The sequence below is a fragment of the Triticum aestivum genome, chromosome 6D (assembly GCF_018294505.1).
Source record: "Triticum aestivum cultivar Chinese Spring chromosome 6D, IWGSC CS RefSeq v2.1, whole genome shotgun sequence".
Classification (NCBI taxonomy): domain Eukaryota; kingdom Viridiplantae; phylum Streptophyta; class Magnoliopsida; order Poales; family Poaceae; genus Triticum; species Triticum aestivum.
Window position 1 is genome coordinate 198,393,915 of NC_057811.1, and position 19,762 is coordinate 198,413,676.

The 19,762-nt window shown below is 46.9% G+C and overlaps 1 protein-coding gene across 1 annotated transcript; it reads right to left on the minus strand.

Annotated features, from left to right (window-relative positions):
- Positions 1 to 1,949: 1,949 nt before the first annotated feature.
- On the minus strand, positions 1,950 to 9,659 carry LOC123144450 (MACPF domain-containing protein At1g14780). Its single transcript, XM_044563592.1, has 7 exons — positions 9,183 to 9,659; positions 4,324 to 4,562; positions 3,796 to 3,997; positions 3,630 to 3,710; positions 3,368 to 3,551; positions 3,058 to 3,224; positions 1,950 to 2,905 (listed from the first exon to the last, which is right to left on the minus strand). Exons 1-7 carry the CDS (start codon positions 9,417 to 9,419, stop codon positions 2,165 to 2,167), a joined length of 1,851 nt encoding a protein of 616 aa, XP_044419527.1. The 5' UTR covers positions 9,420 to 9,659; the 3' UTR covers positions 1,950 to 2,164.
- Between the last annotated feature and the right edge of the window lie 10,103 nt (positions 9,660 to 19,762).

A 19,762-nucleotide genomic window follows, 5' to 3' on the forward strand; every position in this document is an offset into this window, starting at 1 on the left:
TATTAATTCGAAAATAAACAGGAAATTGCTAGGTGTACCCAGCCTTGTGTACACAGAAGTGTACCAAAGGGTGACATGTGGGTCCAGGGGGGTCCCAGTTGACCAGTCAACGTTTGACTGGTCAACAGGGGTGGGGCCCTCCTGTCATTGACTGTTTTAGTCTACTCTAACAGTTTAGTTATCTAAACTAGGTGGTCACCCTAATTAAGCTTAATTAATTAAGTTAATTAACCGTTTAACTAATTAATTAATTATTTTTATTAGTATAAATTGTTTTTACATTTTTTTAGTAAACAGGGGGGCGTGGGGCCCCGTTGTCATAGGCCCCTGGGCTTTAACGAGCGCGCGGGTTCGGGCGAAGCCTCCTGGGGTGCGAGCGCAGCCCGCATGGGCGCACGCCCAGGGGCATGGCCGTGGCCACAGCAGGAGCGGCCGGTGCTGGTCGGCGGGCAGGGGCCGCGGGCGGGGCCGACGAGGACGACCGCCGATGCGGCCAAACAGCGGACGGACGGGCGCGGCGCTAGGCAGAGCAGCAGGTGGGCGCGGCGGCCGGAGACAAGGCCAGGGGCGGGATCACGATGGACGGTGCGGGGGGGGCGGCAGAAGCACCAGGAGGCGGCGACGGCAGCGGCGTCGCGGGATGCACGGGAGCACGGCCGAAGGCCAACGGCGCGCGCGGCCACCTACGACGACAGAGACGAGGGGGAAGGAGGGGGAATCAGCGGGGGCTCACAGCAGAGCGTAGGGGACGGCAGTGGGCTCGGGGAGACGCGGTAGCGAGTGATGTGTGGCGGTATAGAGGGCGCCGGCGTCGTGTGGCGGCGACTTGGGGCGACGGTGTCCAGGCGGTGGGGCGCGGCTCGATCCGGCGGCCTCGGGGTCGGTGACGGGGCGAGGCGACGGCGGCGAGGTGAGGCGGCGCCGAGGACGGGCGCCGGCGTCGAGGAGTGGGCGGCGCGGTCGCCGAGGAGAGGCGGCGCGGTCGGGACGAGGCCGATGGGGGCGATGGGATCGGGGCACTCGCCCGATCCAGATCACGCGATGGGGGGGGGGAATGGGATCGTGGGGAGAGGGGTTAGGCTTTCGGGGGGTTGGCCAAATAGGCCAACGGGCGTGCGGGAGTGGGCCAGCCTGGTGGTTTGTTGGCCTGCTGGGCCGTGGCCCAGTGGGCCGGGGGGTTGTTTGTTTTTTTTCTTACTTTATTTTATTTCCTTTATTTTTATTTATTCTTTCCCATTTTATTTTAGTTACAATTTATTTTAGTTTTAGTAAAAATTATCACTAACACCTAAATTGGTACTTTTAAATAAACTACTGCCACATTAATTCTTACCCCAACTAAAATAGTTTAATATTTTATAAAATTCAAAAGGCATTTATTTTATTATTTAACCTACAGTTTTAATTATTTTGAACACTTAATCATTTTATTAAATTTAGGTTTCTTCACCACTATTACCCAGGATTTATTTAACACATTTACAACATTTTAGTTTCACTTTTGAAAACTTTAACCGTTCGACTTGATCTTAAATTTGAATTTGGATCGGTTCTAAACTAGCACGAGATTAGCAACAGTAATTGTGGTGACGTGGCATCATTACCAGAGGGTTACTGTAGCTTGATTACCCGGACGTCACACCAGGGTGAGGGAATCGTGGCTGCTCGAGGGCACTTTGGAGGCCTCGCTAGCTAGTGCGTGAGGGAATCGTGGTTGCTCGAGGGCACTCTGGAGGCCTCGCTAGCTAGTGCGTGCGGGCAGTCCGTGGATTCTTTTTCATAGATTTTTTTCATTCAATTTTCTAGCATGGGAGGGGACTACCTAGATGCAGCATGTGGTTTTTGTTGGTTTGCTTCGAGGAGGGTGGGACGAAAATAAACCGGTGTTGGTGGGACAAAATTTAACCGCAAAGACTATCAACTGAGACATTAAGAATAGAGATCTTAGCTGCTATAACTACACAAATCTATTGACTACAAGAATTGAGAATTTGCAATACAAGGCTCTTACGTTTACTGTTTGTGTCCTCTATACATTTTCCCCACGCCACCAAAAAAAAAACTGTAACAATCTCTTATCCTAACGTTGCTCCAAAATCCTGCCATCGATTCCATGATAGGCTCATGATACTGCATGGAGTACAAAGATCAACAATCACCTGTCCTATTTACAGTGGTAGCTCATGATACTTCCATGCGGTTGTTCTGTATCATCATAGTTGAGCAGGGCAAACTTCACATGCAATCCAATTTTGCCAGCTTCCTTCACAAGCTTCGCAGCTGTCACCAGCCAATGCCCAGGTACATCATGCGCCCCCTTCACCACCTCCGACATGTCAACAAACTTCAGGAGCTTCCTCGACTGAAGCGGAACAGGTGGACCATCAGGGTAAACACCTGAGTTCAGCTGCGCCGGCTCATGCTTCTGGGCAGGCTGTGCGTTGCGATGCATGAAAGGAGAGCTTAGAGTTGTGCTTATTGTTGTAAAAAAGCTTCCCTTTTGAGATGCTGCTGGTGCTCGGGTCCACTCAGATTTATGTATGGTGCACTTTGGGATATGTGTGTAGAGGAGCCTCAGATGGAGCACCTTCCTTGCCCAGGTTCCCTTTGTGAAGAGCTGGGCACCAGTGACGATGAAAACTCCACCAGAAACTCTCTTACTCCACTCGGGGTTGTACTTCACAACAGATGTAGAAATGCATGAGTAACTATTCCATTGGATAGCCTCAATGTACCCTGGGTCTGTATCTTCCGACTCACGCCACTCAGACATCGAAGATGCCATCGAGTCTCCAAGCATGCTTGGGACACTAGAGAGGTGCTGGACATGGATGGCCAACTGATTGCACTTCCTACCCTCAAGATATAACCGAAGACCGACTACAGGTTTCTGGGCGCTAGATACCTAGAACAATAAATACAATTGTTAATTAATAGATGGAAGCTCGGCTTTGTTGGAAAGTAGTAGTAGTACTTCAATCTAATCTTTCTCAGCAGATAACTGGGAATTAAGACTCTACCTAAATGAACCAACTATGGAAATAAACAATCTGGTACCTGAGAAGTGTTAACTCGAAGTTTGGGGCCAAGGAATCTGAACTGCAAGGAAGGGTAAGAGCCTTTTCTCTTCTGGGGCCCAAGGACAAGCACATTGAACACAGGTGCCCATTGCAGAGGCACTTGAAACTCCAAGAAATGTTGTAAGTCGTCAAGATCGGGTTTATCTGAGAGGTAAGTCAACTTTATAAGAATTAACTTAACCAAATATCATGCTTGAGCTAGACAATCCATTAAAGTTAACACTGTTGAGAGTTTGCTTGGCAAAATGCAACAAGAGTATAAGAAGAAAAATGCCTCCAGGACTTACAGCGAAGATATAAATTGATGGCATGGCTGAGGTAACCACTACCAGGAATGCCAGTAAGAAGAGAGGTAATGGGAACAAATTTGAACATTATAGCGTCAGGATTCTTCGGAACTGTTGGTAACCACTTGGAGTGACTGGGTATACGTACATCTCCACCCCTTTTCGAACATGTAATTGTCAGGCCCTATTTGGACAAAAAGCTATGTTTAAGCATACAGAGAACTTTAGAGCCGATTGGCACAGTAAGGTAGGAAAAACTTACATCTTTGGTTGATGATTCTGAGTAACTGGAAAGATGTAGGTTATTAGGCTGCTGCACTATCCTGACAAAAACATCAGGCACCTATAATGATATGACTCAAGTTAGCTAAATTTCAAGCAATATACAGAAACATGGGCTCACCGGCTCAGGGTAGGAGTATGTATACCTTGCTCTTGCCATCCTTGGTCTTACGATGTATGGGGGAGAGATTTTTCCCATCGGAGAATAGAAAATCGCCAAGATCTTCCAGATGTAACTTTAGTTCAGCAGATGAAATAGTTGAAGAATGACTTTGTTTAACACATATGACATCCTGACCTCCAACTGCCATTTCAACAATTATGTGTGTCCCATAAGTTCTGATAAACCTGAGAAAAATCAAAAGATGAGAAATTAGATCATGTATCTTTTCTAGTTTGATATTTATTTGGGTACATGTAAGGTGCCGTCTGGGTGAGGTAGGTGATGTTTTTCATGAATTTCCAGTCAGATGAATATATCTAGTTAATTGATGGAAAATAAGTTATTTTGATATTTATTTGGGTACATGTAAGGTATCGTATGGGTGAAGTAGGTGATCTGGTTCATAGAATTTCCAGTGAGATGAATATGTATAGTTAATTGATGGAAAATTAAGTTAATTAGACAATATAAAACAGAGTTATGGGACTGAGTTAACAGTGTGTTTTATTACCAAGATAATGCTACAGGATCCCACTTGGATGGAACAGCCTTTTTGACCTCATCGCAAAGAACCAACGGAGAAGCTTTTAGGTTCAAGTTGAACAACGAAATGAAATAGCCGTCAAAAGCAAGATACTTAATCTCTTTGGCATCTGTCAACCAAGCTCCCATTAAATCAAAAAGTGCATTGAAATAGCCTGAAGGAACTTTCCCTTGGACTGAGGATTTCTGATTAAGTAATTCCGACATCTGTCAAGAAAACCAGAATGTGATTAACTACAAAATGATCCAGTTTCCAGAAGAGAGCAATAGCTGCATTCATCATGGTCATACAAGTCACTGCAGTTTTTGTCCAAGGCATATCAATAACTGATATGGCTCTAGTTTAAATCAAAAAGGGTAAGAAGAAAAAATATTTGTTGGAGAACCAAGAATTTCAGATTTTTGCCCACAGGGGTAAAAAGGAAAATTAGATCTTCACCAACATATGAATCATTATTTTTCTCGATAAACAGCATATTAACTCTAGTTAAGTTTTGTTGGTGCTAGAGTAGAGAAGTCGGCAGCTGCTTTTTGGCTCCAGTAATGAAAATGGATTTTATAGACGGATGCTTAGTTTGTTGGCACTCTTTTTCTCTTCCCATGAGTACAATTTCGTGGGGAATAGAAAATTGGCGTTCTACATCTTCCTCAGAGTTCCATTCCGAATGAAATTTTTTGGGCAAACTGCTCCTATCTGATGCACGATTATGCATGTATGCTCCTAATAGGCTGAGAGGATCGCATGGGCCTAAGCAGCAGGAGCACGCGCGTGGTGGGAGGAGAATGTGGAGAGCGAGGAATCATGTGAATTTATTGGCGCATCCAGTGTAAGCTCAGGGGCAAAATCATCTAGCAACACCCTTTGCCGGCGCTCCTTCGTATCCATGTTTCATCTTACGCGCAAAACAAAAAACAAACGGAGGGAGTATTAATCAGTAACTAAGTAGTTCTATGTGGGCAGGGATCTGAGCTCCTGCTGCCCTCTAAACAAGATTATTTCTTGCATATATAAACTCTTTCCCTTCATGAAAAAGCAACGCTCCTGCCATCTTGGTAATAAAAATCCAACTGATCCAACTGGACAAACAGTGGTAACCTGTACACAACAGACATACGAATAAAAGTATTCCAAGATGGTAAAACCATTGTTGGTGGGAAAGATAAGATGTGGGTGAAGGAACAAAAAAAACTGAAATTCCGCCACTTCTTAAGACTGATTGGACGGCTTAAGCAGCATACTTATGGCGGTTCCAGAGAAAATATCTTCGTGACACAAACAAAATGGTAATATGAAGCAACCAGGAACATAACATGCCCTCACTCCAAGCAAGCTAACCTTCACATTTTTTTACAAAAACTTAGTGGGTACCAGTTCGTCTAACCGCTTCTCTTTTAATGTTAGAGCTGTCTTTCTTTGATGGTAATGTCCTTTCACCCCCTTGCTTCGAAATTCGGTTCTCACCCCCAGGCTCAATCCCTTGTTACCCCTTTCACCCAAAATCAACTCTTCTCTCGATTCGGTGGACGTCAAGTCTAGCCCAGGCCTGGATGGGTTTGGTCCAGCGTTCAACAAATCCAATTGGGACCTTGTCAAACATGATCAGCTTCATGTCATGTCCGACCTCTTTTCACACCAGGCAGATCTTAAACGTATTAAAAGCTTTTATAACTCTTATTCCTAATAAACAGGGAGCCATTCACTCTGACAACTTCAGGCCGGTGTCTCCACAAAATTGAACTATGAAACTAGGTTCCAAATGCTTAGCTAATCATGTTCAACCGTTCACTATGCAACAGGTCCACCAAGACCAAACGGCTTTTGTTAAGGGTAGAAGCATTTCGGAAAAATTTATCTATGCCACGGATACTATCCAATCATGTCATAGTCGGAAAGCTGTCGATTTGGTGTCTTGGCATGCTCTGATCGAGGTTCTAAAGGCTAAAGGTTTCCCGAAGCGTTGGTGCCGCTGGAACTCAAACCTAAACTCCTCGAGTCAATCTGTGGTTTTACTTAATGGTAAACCAGGCCCCTGGATCAAGTATCGTCGTGGCCTTCGCCAGGGCGACCCTCTATCTCCCTTTATTTCTATTATTGTCGCCGACGTACTCCAAAGGGTGCCTCTTGAAGCTAGCTCTTATAATCTTCTCTCACACCCACTGGATGATTCTCTCACATGCCCAGTCATTCAATTCGCAGATGACACACTTATTATCGTCAAGGCGTGCCAGGAGTCCGATACCTCAAATCTATCCTACTTGCATTCTCCAAAGTAACCGGTCTCTATATTAACTTTGACAAGAGTAGCTTTGTTCCTATACAGGTTTATATCTTTGGCGTCTACTTTGGGCGGCTCGGTTTCACCTTTTCCTCAAACTTACTTGGGGTTGCCTCTGTCAACCTCCAAACCCGGCCTTCTACCCTTTGATCTACACGGAAGATAAACGGCTGACAGGTTGGCATAGAAGTCTTCTCTCGATTGATCGTAGGGTGATTCTTCTGCGTGCGGCTCTTAGGGCAGTACCTACACATGCGATGTCAGCGCTTCTCCTTCCTATCAACACTATTCAAGCTTTTGACAAGCTTTTTCTGGACAGGTCAGGACCACGTTAATGGTGGGCAATGCAAGGTTTCTTGGGACACGATGTGTCCGTTCGCAAAAGGTGGTCTAGGGTTCAAATTCCTTCATACTCATAATATTTGCCTCCTCTTTAAAAAACTTGCTAAAACTGACTGGCCTGGTTCTTCTACTTCAGAGGTTCGGTTCACTTCTATGAACAGTTGGACCAACTCCAGAAAACTTGGGGACTCAAATCACCTAGACACTGTTGTCTGGAAAGATATTTCTCATGGTCTGAGCTTCTTTCGCCAGGTAACTAAAGTCATAATTGGCAATGGCAGGGCTACCTCATTCTGGCTTGACCTTTGGATCTTGGGAGACACTCCCACTCCACGCTTCTCAATGTTGTTTTCTCACTATAAGAGGCTCAATGATTCTGTCACTAGAGTGCTCAGCTCCTCTTTGTTGATCCTCTGCTTACAACCTAAGATCTCCTCCACTGCCAAGATGGGCTTACCTTGTTGCGCTCGATGGCCACCATAATCTTGAATTCACGGGTGGAAGACACCCGCATAGGAAGACCAGATGGGAAGCCTCTCTCCACGAGATTGGCATATGCCGCAGCCTTTGCAAACAGGCCAATTGACTCATGGGCCATGGCGGTTTGGAAGAACTATGCACCTAATAAATGCACCATATTCCTTTCGCTGGCATTCAAAAACAGGTTATTTACAAATGAGCGCAGGTTTTGACGTGGAATTGCTCATTTGGATTGCTGCCCTTTTTTGTCTATCTCCAGAAACAACTGCACATATGTTAGTACAATGTGAGCTTCTTCAATCTCTAGGGGCAACCCTAATTTTATGTACAGATGATCCTGACAATACAAGAGATTTGGGGCGACAACTGCGAAAACAAGGTCCATTTGACTGTCGCCATTGTTGTCCTTCAAAATATTTGGAAACGGTGAAATGCAATGGTCTTTCGCCAAGAATTGGAAGGGCTTCATGTCATAGACTAGGAGATGCACAGATGCTATGGTCTAATCGCTGCGAGAAGGAGAGGATTTTTAATAATTATGGACTGGAGCATTATGTTGTACCATCTTGTGCAAAGATTTTCTGTTCTCCTTCCTCTTTACCTGATGTATCTTTATCCCGCTACATACAGTGCTTTTTATTAAGGGAATGCTCACAATCCGCCGACTGCTTACACTCACGCGTCGGCTGGCTCACGCGTGCAACACGCGTCATGTGGGCCCCGCACCTGTACCTCTCCTTCCTTATCTCCTTTCCTCTTCCGAAACGAGCGATTTCCCCATCCCCCTCACAGTCTCCCTCCCCATCCAGCGCTGCTCCTCGCAATTGAGACATGGCACTGCGGCCCTAACGAACTGGACAAGCAGACGGGCTTGCTGCTGCAACGCCATGGGCTCGCCACGAACTGCGCGCAGGCGACGCTGCTGCGTGAAGGGGCGACAGCCACCATGGCTGCGGGGGTGACGGCGAGGTGCAGCAAGGTACCGGGGGCACTGCTGCTGCGGGCTCCCCATGCTTCGAAGGGTCCAAATCTCCACATGATTCAGCAATGGTGACGCGCTTCTGCAACGCCGGCAAAGTTGCATGGCGACAACCATGACATCTGTGATGTTGCGGTGGCATAGTGCAACATGGACGATGCTGTGCAGCGGCAAATGCAACGGTGGTGACATTGTGATAACTGCAATAGGGACAATGCTGCGCAGTGCCGAATGCAACGGCCGCGACACTGCGACAGCCGACAGGTTGACGGTGCGGCAACGGCAGCAAGGACCGCAACAGAGGGGATGTTGCGATGGTGACAACCACAATAGCGGGGATATTGCGATGGCGATCACAACAGCAGGGATGTTGCGATGACGCGGGGGCTGCCTTGATGTTCTCCAGCTGATCCAAACGGCCACATGTGGCAGATCCGACGGCGCTAGCCCACTGATTTCCGCCTAATGTGTAGCCCTGGCCTTTTACTAACGATGAAGGGTTCAGGCAGGCCGGGCGCCGTAGTTCGTCAAAAGAAAAAGGCACGATTGGTCAACCTCCGATCGTTGAAAGCATATTTCGCGAGGACAAAACCCACACGATCCAACAATACGAGAAGAGAAGAAGCATGTGGCCACAACGCCTAATCCACGGAATTCCCTAACTGATGCACGGCACGGCACGGCAACATGCAGAAAGCTGGAACTGAGGAAAGCCAACAGAGACGGATGGCGACATGCGCGGGGGCGCACCTGGTTGAACTCGAGAACGTCGGAACGGAAGCGGATGCGGTCGCCCTTGTCGATGCCGACGTCGCGCGGTATCCCGCGCAGCACCGCGCCGCCCCCGCCCGGGACGGGGACGTCCCTCGCCCCGGCCTCGTTGAGGTCCACGAGCCGCCGCCGGAGCTTCGCGAAGCGCAGGCGGAAGTCGGACGTGAGGTCGAAGCCCGCGCCCAGTGCGCGCGCCACCTCCTCCCCCAATTCCATCCTCTCCTCCCCTTTCCTTCCACTCCGACGCACGTGCACGATGGTCCCTCGCCGCAGCAGCAGACCCCGGCCGCGACGGAGCCTCCTACCCTTGTGGTGATGATGATTCTACTGAAGAAGGCGAAGAAGAAGAAGAAGAACTGGTAGGAAGGTTTGAGGGAGGGAAGGTAAGTCCAATGCTAGAGGAGGATTCACACCGGGGGTTGGGGGTGGCGACATCAGAGTCTGGTCAGAGGCGGCCGCCCCGGTCGTCGGGTGGTTGGGGAAAGGGGTCCCTTCGGGTGGTTGGGGAAAAGGGTCCCTTCGGACGTGCGAGGAGAATTCACAACCAACGTACGGAAAAGATAACGCCCACATGTGTGCGCGTTAGCCAACTCAACCACACGCCTTCATCGCCGTTTAACAGTTTCTGCACGAATCTTGGCACGTTTTGACTGATTTTGTGTGCCACGTAGGACAAGTCGCGTGTGTGGTGTGTGAGAGTGTTCGCCCACACGCCGGTTGCCTCCCGCGGTCAACGGTTGCCACTCGGAGGCGTGCGGTGGAACTGGTCTGCGCCCGCACGCCACGCCCGAACCGCGGTTGCTGTCAACCACGTCGCGCACTTCGCCCCTCCACCCCTCACGGTTCCATTTACTCTCCACTTCATTACTCACCCAACCCACCCCGCAGTTCATTCGATTGGAAGAGAAGGCGAGAGGAGAAGGCGACAGCGGAGGCGGAAGAGTCGCAGCATTCGCGCCCGTCGGTGGGACTCGCCGGACCGGAGCGTATTCGCCGGAGTGCCTACAGAGTGAAGGTAATGCTCCTTCCCACGGTCACGTTCCTTCCTTGCATTTCTCCCCTCTTCTCTGTGGTCAATGTTCCGCTCGAGATTTATCAAAATTCAGGCAGATTCGCGATGCTCCGGCATTTCTGCCGGCGGCGGAGTCCTGTGCTGGTCGTTTTCGGTGGCATTGCACAATTTGGCCGCCGCCGCCGCGGCTGTCATGCCGGTGTGGCTCGGCCTGCCTGCAGCCACATCCTGGTTCTGCCTTGGGATTGAGCCGGCGTTTTTCTATCCATTAGTTATGTATTTGTCTCGAAATGCTATTTGCGATGAGTGTAGGAAGTTTTTTGTTGACGAATTTCAGGTTATGATAGTTGCCAATGAACCCTAGATCTAGGTAGTTGTATTTGAAAAAGCAGTATGAAGGTAGACATGATAGTTTCAGTAACTATCTGCACTGGATGGCAACTAATTCCCTGATCAACTGTGTCAGTTGCCACAAATTTGTTTTCCATGTGGCAACTTTTTTTGTGCACACACTATGGCTGTTGCCATGCTGTAGGCATGATAAAGTGTAGTAAATAGGTAGTCATGGCAGTTTCAGCAATGATGTGCACTGGATGGCAACTAATTTCCTGATCAAATGTGTAAGTTGCCACACATTATGATTTCCATGCGGCAAGTATTTCTGTTAACACACTAAGGCTGTTGCCATGATATAGGCAGGATAATATGGCAAATTCACTGTACAATAGACTCAATTTTGTGTTTTTGCCATGCTGACTTGTGATATCTGAACATATTTGACCGTACTACATGGCAACTCATTTTTAATATGAGGTCAGTGTGTGAGTTGCCACATTACAGGTTGTTCAGTAGATGTTTTCCACACTTTTTGAATTGTCTTGTATTTTACCATGGCATTTTCAACCCAGTACATTTGCCTTTGAATATATGACAACTATGTGCACTGGAGGACAACTAATTTCCTGATCAAATGTGTCAGTTGCCACAAGTATGATTTTCATGTGGCAAGTATTTCTGTTAACACACTATGGCTGTTGCCATGATGTAGGTAGGATAATGTGGCAAATTCACTGTACCATATACTCAATTTTGTGTTTTGCCATGCAAACTTATGATATCTGAACATATTTGGCCGTACTACATGGCAACTCATTTTTAATATGAGGTCAGTGTGTGAGTTGCCACATTACAGGTTGTTCAGTAGATGTTTTCAACAATTTCTGAATTGTCTTGCATTTTAACATATGGCAATTTCAACCTAGTACATTTGCCTTTGAATATATGACAACTCATTTTTTGTATGAGGACAAAGTGTGAGTTGCCACATTATATGTTTGTGCAGCCGAAGATTTGTGCCTTTCTTTTCGTACTATCTTGTGCTAACATGGCAACTTCAGCATTTTGTTTCAAGTGCCTTATGATCTGTACTTTTTTCAAATGAAGCCAATGTGTTTTGTTGCCACATTTATTGTTGGACAATCATAGGGGGGTGTGGGTGTTCATACGATATTGCCTAAACTTTTTGCCACTTTCAATTGAGCCCATGTGGCAAGTACATTCTGTTAGGTGGCAACTGCTTACTTCATACTTTCATTTTCACCCTGACATTTTTCTTTGTTCTTACCTCAGCAGAATGGCTCGCGGCGATCATCTAGACGATGATGATGATTTCATGGAGTTACTGCGGCAGAATCGCGCAACTAGACGAACAACAGACGGCGATGAGGTAACTGTCCACCCCCCCAGCCCCCTTCCCCATATGTTTTTGAATGTCATGTTGAGTTTGCAATCGTCTGATAGGGTCTAAACCTTCATGATAGTGAAACATGGCAACAAATGATCATTTCTCTGTTTTGCAGAAGAAGAAACGTAATCGCAATAGGGCTTCACAGGAACGCCTGACTATATTGACCGAGGGATTCACCGACGACCAGAAGGGAGCTGCTGCTGAGTTGGGGATGCAGGCTCTGATGGATGTTCGGTGCAAGAATCTAGTGAACCCTGTATGCGATTGGCTCGGTGAGATTTATGAGCCCGCCTCCAGGGAATTTGTGATTCCGGGACGTGGAAGACTGCCGTTAGACGAGGAATCTGTGTTCTGCATGTTGGGTGTGCCCTGCGGAGAGATCAAAGTCCCGTATGAGGTCAATAATACGATTGAGGAAACGTTGTTTGCCCATTTGTTTCCTGGGATGACATCCATGCCAAACACGACCGTGCTGGCAAATTCGTTGGAGGGCATGAAAACCCATGGCGAAGTCTTTAAGATGAAGCTACTCATGTACCTAATCTCATCTGTTTTTGCGCTGACCACATCTCTTCGCCCAAGCAACAAATGCTTCCCCATCCTGGTGAATGATGTATCTCTACTCCTTCATTTTTTCCTTCAATCTTTTGACTCCTATGTCATCTGTAAGCTAGTCATTGCCAGTTTTTTGATGTTTTCCCATTTTGATTTCTGATGCAGCAACTTCTTGTCTTGAAATTTGTGTCGTGCAGGCAAAACTGAAAGAAGTGAAGAACATGAATTGGTGTAAGTTCATTGCGGACTTCCTGCATGATGCATTCTTAAACAAGATGTACCAGAAGGGTTGTCGACTCCATTTAATGGTATTTTTGTACTACTCTTTTGCAAACACTCCTAGCTCCTTAAGCATGCATGGCAACCATGATGGTGACATTGTGGCAACTACCATCATAACAAGATGGCAACTGCCAACATAACTAGAATGGCAACTGCCAACATAACTAGATGTCAACTGCCAACATAACTAGATGGCAACTGCCAACACATATAGATGGAAACTAACAGAAATACATGGCAACTCTTTCCTTCTTCATGCCCTCCAACTTGATGATTGAAGGAACATACGTTAGCTTCTTTTTTGCAAAATACCATGATGGCAACTGATATTTTTTCTTTTTTAAATTGTTGTACATCAGCTCATGTACGTCGATCGTCTTGATCTGTCCACTGTGGACTTTACTAGGATAGGAGGCCCGCCGCCTCCACACAAGTTTGTTGTTTCTGCGTGGACTTACGATGCTGTCAAGGTTGTGCTTGCCGTGGACAAGATAACTGATACGAAATACGGGAAACTGCAGGTTAGTTCTGGCTTCTTTCTTTGCACGACATTCTTTTAATTTTGACGTTGCATAACATATGAAAAAATCCCCATACGGCAACCGTCTGTGGCTAACAAGAGATGACTACCTTGTTAGCCATGGCTGTCTGCGCATGGTATCCATGTCTGACGCCACATGGCAACTCTGCCATCCATTTTGAAACTTCTATCCTCTTCCTCTTTTTTATTTTTATTTTTGCAATACATGAACTGTTAGTTAGTGTTCATTGTTTTTTCTCTTTACATGCTAGATGTTTTTTTTGGTTTTTTCCAGCTGATGGCCAAGCATGCTATAGACTACAGCGTGTTTGGTGGGCCTCAAAACTTTGGAAAGTGGATGGACGTGCACTCAGCTCTGTCTTGTCCTGTTGAGGTAATCAAGGATATATATATCTATGGTTGTGTTTGGTTTATTTTGATCTTGTGCACGTGACTTTACTACGGTTGGTTACTGTTGCTTCTTGTTTCGTGCACAAGCGAGGGCACCTGTTAAGCATCTAATTGGGCAGTTTGCATCCGGAATGACCAGCTTGCTCGGGAAGTTGGTTGAGGGTTGGATGTCCCTTAATGGCTCTGACAGCGACGCGGTTGCGAGGCATTTCACTCCTTTTGTTGCAGAACGGACACATCGGCCAACTGGTTGTCGTGGTCGGTACAACTACAACAGCTCGCAGGAGCTTCCGGACACACAAGATGAACTAGATGGAGATGCTGCTCTCGACAAGGACGATGACGATGACATGGAGAACGTGCATCATGACACCGACGATGATGAACATGTTGAAGTTCGTGCAGGTGGTAAGAAGGGCAAGGGTGCACCAGATGTCCCCTCACCGGAGAAAGTCAAAGAACATACAGTTGCGAGAGGCAAGGGGGTGTCGCCCTCAAAGAGGGGGAGGGATCCAGAGGATGTTGGGCAGGGCTCTCCTGTCAAGAGACCTAGGACCGACCCCTTAGCTGCTAGGAGGAGGTTCGACTTCTATTTTAGTGTTTTGTTTTGTCTCTCCTTTCAAACAGACTGACCCCTTTTTCAATTTGTTTTTGCTAAGCGTGGCAACGATTTTCGTGTCTGACACTTGGCACCTTTTTTGCCTGTTTCTTATATGTGCAGTGAGGCGACAGCTGGTGGACGAGCAGTTACGAAGAAACAAGCACCAACGCCCACCCGTGTTTCTGCTCGATTGAACAAGGGTGCCCCTATTGCTGGTGACACGCCTTCCACTAGGTCATCTCCTCGTACGTCGACGCCCAACACCGGTGATCCTGCCGTGTTGCCAGATTTGAGGAAGACAGTCAAGAAGTAGGTTATCCCTGTTCTTTTTCATCGCCATATTGCTATATTTTTGCTTTTCAATGCAGTTGTTCAGCTTGCTACATGGGCTTCTACCATGAGTCCCACATTTGCAACTGCTGTTTCTCCCATGCTCTATTTCTTTTTACTACATGGCAACTCCTGCTTGTTTTGCATAGCAACTGCTAACTAGTCAAGATGGCAACTCTTATTCCACCTACATGGCAACTACCAGCTTTTCCATTTGTTTGTGCACTCATCCACACCTAGTTTTGAAATGGCATTCCTGGCACATCACACATTTCTTACATTTTTTAAGATGTCTACCATGGCAACTGCTGCTTGTTACGCATGGAAACTGCTAACTGGTCCACATGGCAACTCTTATTCTACCTACATGGAAACTATCATCTGTTCATCTAACAATGTTCGTGTGTTTTTTTCAGGGTGAAGAAGACTACCACACGCGTGACGAAGCAGAACCCCAGAGACCCACTCGAACGCATACACTCAAAGCTGTCGACAGGTGGCACCTCAGACGTTCATGAGGCGCCAGTGGACAAACCTGTTGCTGCAGCGTCCACTGTTCCCACTAGCTCTGATGCAAGCGGCTGAGCATCTCCCCCGGTTGCAGATGTGCAGGCTACGACAGTAGGCATCCGTACATCTGGGAGTGACGAGTCGGTATCTGCCAGGACTGCTGAAATATTGCCCACTCTGCTAGCAATGAAGGATGCTGTTGTGAGCCATGCCACCCGATCAGCAAGTGTTGAAGTGGACGCCCCCGAGATCAACCTAAGCAAGGAAGATTCCCGCTCATCTGACACGGATTCCAAGTGCGTGGGTGGTGGCACTTCTTCGTCCACGAAAGAAGGGGCTGAGGCGACAGTTCACAATGATATGCCATCCATAGGTGAGACTCTTGGCACAACAGCTCCAGCTTCTGGTGCTCCAGAGGTTGCCAAGGTGACCGTTGCGCGAGCTGGTCTTCCACCTAGGCGTCGTAGCCCCCGCAAGCAATCTGCAGACATACCCAACACGCCGGCTGTAGCTAGGAGCAGCAGAGATGACTCCGGTTATGTGCCTGCGTCCACACTATTCCCACCACCTGCCAGAAGCAATGTTATGGAGAGAACGGAAGACCGGAGTACAACAGACCCAGGTGGCAAGCCGGGCATGACTGACGGAGGTGAACGTGCAGAGCAGACTGCGTCTTTACCCGCAGTGGATAACCCCAGCTTAAATCTGCGCACTTCTAAGCTCCCAGTCAACATCGGTGTCCCCTACAGCCCAAACAAGAAGATTGTCAAGAAAGCTGCGACTGATACCGCTGACAGCACGCCCCGCCCTACGAATAAGCCCGATGATTCTGCAGCGGCCGATGCAGAAATGTTTGTTGATCTTTCACCCTTGGATTCTGCCCAGCAAGTTGTTCGCGGTCCGGCCAGTAGGCAGGAGAGGCACCCAATGGCCTTCACCCCACCGAGCTGTAGACTTGGCATCGATCGCAGTCAAGATGAACCAGTGGTGCAAGATCCTTCACCAGTTGCCTTTGCTTTCCCGGCAGGCATGGCCCCAATGATGGTGCAGCCAATGGTCGAGGGCAAGAAGGCTGTGAAGTTCGCAGAGCCGGTTGTGCAAGGTACATTTCTTATGCGTTTATCATATTCGTGTATACATCTTTTTAGTATGACTTTTGTCCCAAGCATTTTTTTCGGGTTCTAACTTTTGTGATGGCAAATGTTATCTGATGGACATGGCAACTAGATTTGCTTGCATGCTGTCACCTACATTTTTCTGTCGCCATGCTGCATTTTCCATTCTGCAAGCACATGGCAACTGCAGTTGATAGATCATGGCAACTGTAGTTGTTGTCACATGGCAACTACAATGCATTACACATGGCAACTGGAGTTGCCTGCACATGGCAACTCCCTACTTTCTGTGCCTACATTTCATATTCTGCAACCTTTCTTTCACACTAAATTTGTTTTGTTTTCCAGGTATCCTAACCCACTTTTTTGATCCTTGCAGCCACCCCTGAGGAGATTACGCCGTCACTTGATGAAGCTTACCGCAGGATTGAGGAGGCAGCATTGCAGAGGAGGTCCTCACGAGGTCAGGGCCAATCAAGTTCCAACGCGCCTGCTGAGTCGGTATCTGAGGATACCATTAGAAGCACCACCCCTGGTTCTGTGAGGCAGCGTAGGGTAGTTCACGCGCCACCCGCGGATGATTATGAGCCGGAAGTCAAGGCCACAAAGGATCAGAACCAGCTGCATGATATTGTCAAGCGCTTTGGAAATGCGAGGTCCAACAGCAATCACATGAAGGAGCTGAAAGCGTAATGACCACACCCACATAAACCTCTCATTTGCTTTGCTCTTTTTTACTATTCATCCTTTTTGATATTTCTAGATATGCTCCGTTTACGTTTTATTTCTTTTTTTCACTTAGTAGACATGATTCTTTCATGTTATATCATTTTCATACAGCTCATGTTTGGACAGAACCAAGATCATACAATGTGATGCGACGTACGTCGACCTGGGTGATCTTGCCGAGTCTGTGAGGCCACTCGGTAAAATGTCGAAGAATGTAGTTGCATGTGGGATTGACTTCATCAACAGGCACATGGATATGTCTCCCGACAAAACAATCATGCAGTACATTGTGACGTGCAAAATATGGGATGGTGACTTCCACCACAAAATCCTGAGGAAGCATTTTGCTGCGCATGGTGATTTCAAGCTCACAATGAAGAAATGTGTGAGTACTCCTTCCTTTTTTGCACATTTTTTTCCTCCCATGTTATTTTTTGCCAGTAGCTATGCTTTAGATGTGGGCTACACCCTGTTTTGTGACAGCTGTTTCATGTGGCAACAGCTGCCATGTAAAATGACTTCTGATTTGCTTTCCTAAGACAACCTATGTGGCAACTTCAAACTAAAATACATGGCAACTTTGTTCATACATGGACGGCAACTTCTTTTAATTACCCACTACAACTAAACATTATATGTTGGTCCACTTTTCTTGGACCCTTGATGCTTTCGTAGTCACTCATGTGCCTGTTAGTGTAACCGGTGATATCTTTACATGTCATTTTCCCAACTTCATCATTTCTGTTCTTAATGTGAGCTCTGCTTCTTTTCTTTCCTTCATTTTTGTTTGTAGGTCTTGTTCCCCATGTTCCAGGAGCTTGCACCACACGACCCACACGACAAGTGTGGTCACCACTATGCGATCTGCCTTGACCTGAAGAACCAACGTTTTGAGGTGCTTGATTCAATGCGTTCAGAAGCTGATGCAGACCTTACTACGCATGGTGAATACTTCATCAACAACCTCAAAGAGACATGGAACCGTCACTATGAAAACTCAAAGGTCCAGATCAGACATTTTCCAATTGAGTACGTGGCGACTATGAAGCAAGGAAACCGGTATTTTCCCATCTTTTCCTCATGTGTCCTCCAAACCAATGCTCACCCTCTCTTTTTTGTCACCTCTGAATTGAAGTTATGATTTTTTTTCTATATGTTCTTGTGAGTTAACCTGACTCTTTTCTTGTTTAGGCACGACTGCGGCTTCCACATGTTGGAATACCTTGCAAAGTGGGAAGGTCGACGGGTTCCTGTCGTCACAGCTGGAATGGTCGTCGAGCTCCGCAAAATTTACACATGGAACTGGTTGATGAATGAAGATTTCAACACGCGGTCCAACGCACGTGAGTTCATAGAGGAAGCTGTGAAGAAAGCCACCAAGAAGTACAAGTGATCACGTGGTGCTCCTGACCGAACGCCTACCTTACATTCTGTTGCCGAGGAATGTAAGGTATTACCTTATCTTTTCAAAACTATGTCCGTGTAATATGCTATGACTGCATCTCCCCGTAGCCTAGTATACAGTGGTGGCGTGTGATTGACATTTGAATAGTTTGTAATATATGTGTGGATGTGAACCTACTTAGGTTTGACAGCAGATACGTTTATGTGTTTTCAGTATTATTATGTGCTTGTGGGTTGGTAGTACCAGCATGGTGTTTTGAATGCGTCCTTGATGTCTGAAACCATGGCAAATGTAGTAGATCAGTCATGGTTAGTGAAAGTTATCGTTCTTTCTTGTTTGGCTTTTTCGTTTTTTTGCACTGCTAACTGTACCGGCTAGCATGGTAGTTTGATCACGGAGCAGTAACCTGTGCGGTTGCTGCACGAGACCGTTTCAGCTTGTTTCCCATAGTTTGCACCAGAATACAATATGTGTGACTAAAATGCGCTGACTGAACATGGAAATCTATGCAGTGAAGATTCAGTACAACTAACATGGCATGTTCAGTACAACTAACATGGCAGATTCAGTAAAAAATAAGATGGCAAATTCAGTAAAAATAACATGGCAAATTCAGTAGAAATGGCATGGCAGATTCAGTAGAAATTGCATGGCAGATTCAGTTCAAGTAACATGGCAAATTCAGTGCCATACACGTGGCAACTGCAGCTATTCCTTCATGGCATTTTTACTTCAGATTCTGATGCACCTGAAGAGTCATTCTCCAGTTTTTACAAAATTTAGAACATCTAGATTACAAAAAAATGTCACCATGGACCAAGTCAAAGTGCTCCAATGTTGTTTACGGATTGCCCGTCCCTTTCTTTGGTTTCTTATGTTTTGCTTGAATCTCCAATCCCGATTTGTATCTTATCTCTTTTGGACGCCCTTTTGTGATGGAACGGGGCGGGTTCCTAACCTGTGTTTGTGTGCTTGCTGTTCCAGATCCTACCTCCGAGTTTTCAGATGATGGCCCTGTGGACGAAGGTACACTTGATGTGCGGGGGAACCTGTGTAAGGCTTCCTCAGCTTTCCTCTTCTTGATCTCATCAAGCTCTCTTTTGAGGGCCTTCCTGTGTTTTTCTGCGACCTTTGTTGTCTCATCACTCTTGCACGCTTCATCAATTAGTTCAGCATAGTTCTTTGTCAACACAACGTGCCTCACGGCTTCCATGGTTGACTCTGGTCTCTCGTCATGCACGGCCAAAACTGCGTTTGATGTTTGCGGCGCCAATGCGGCGTCAGCGTCCCAAGTCCATCGCCGCCTTATGAAATGGCGGGGCATTCGTGTCACCACGTTCAA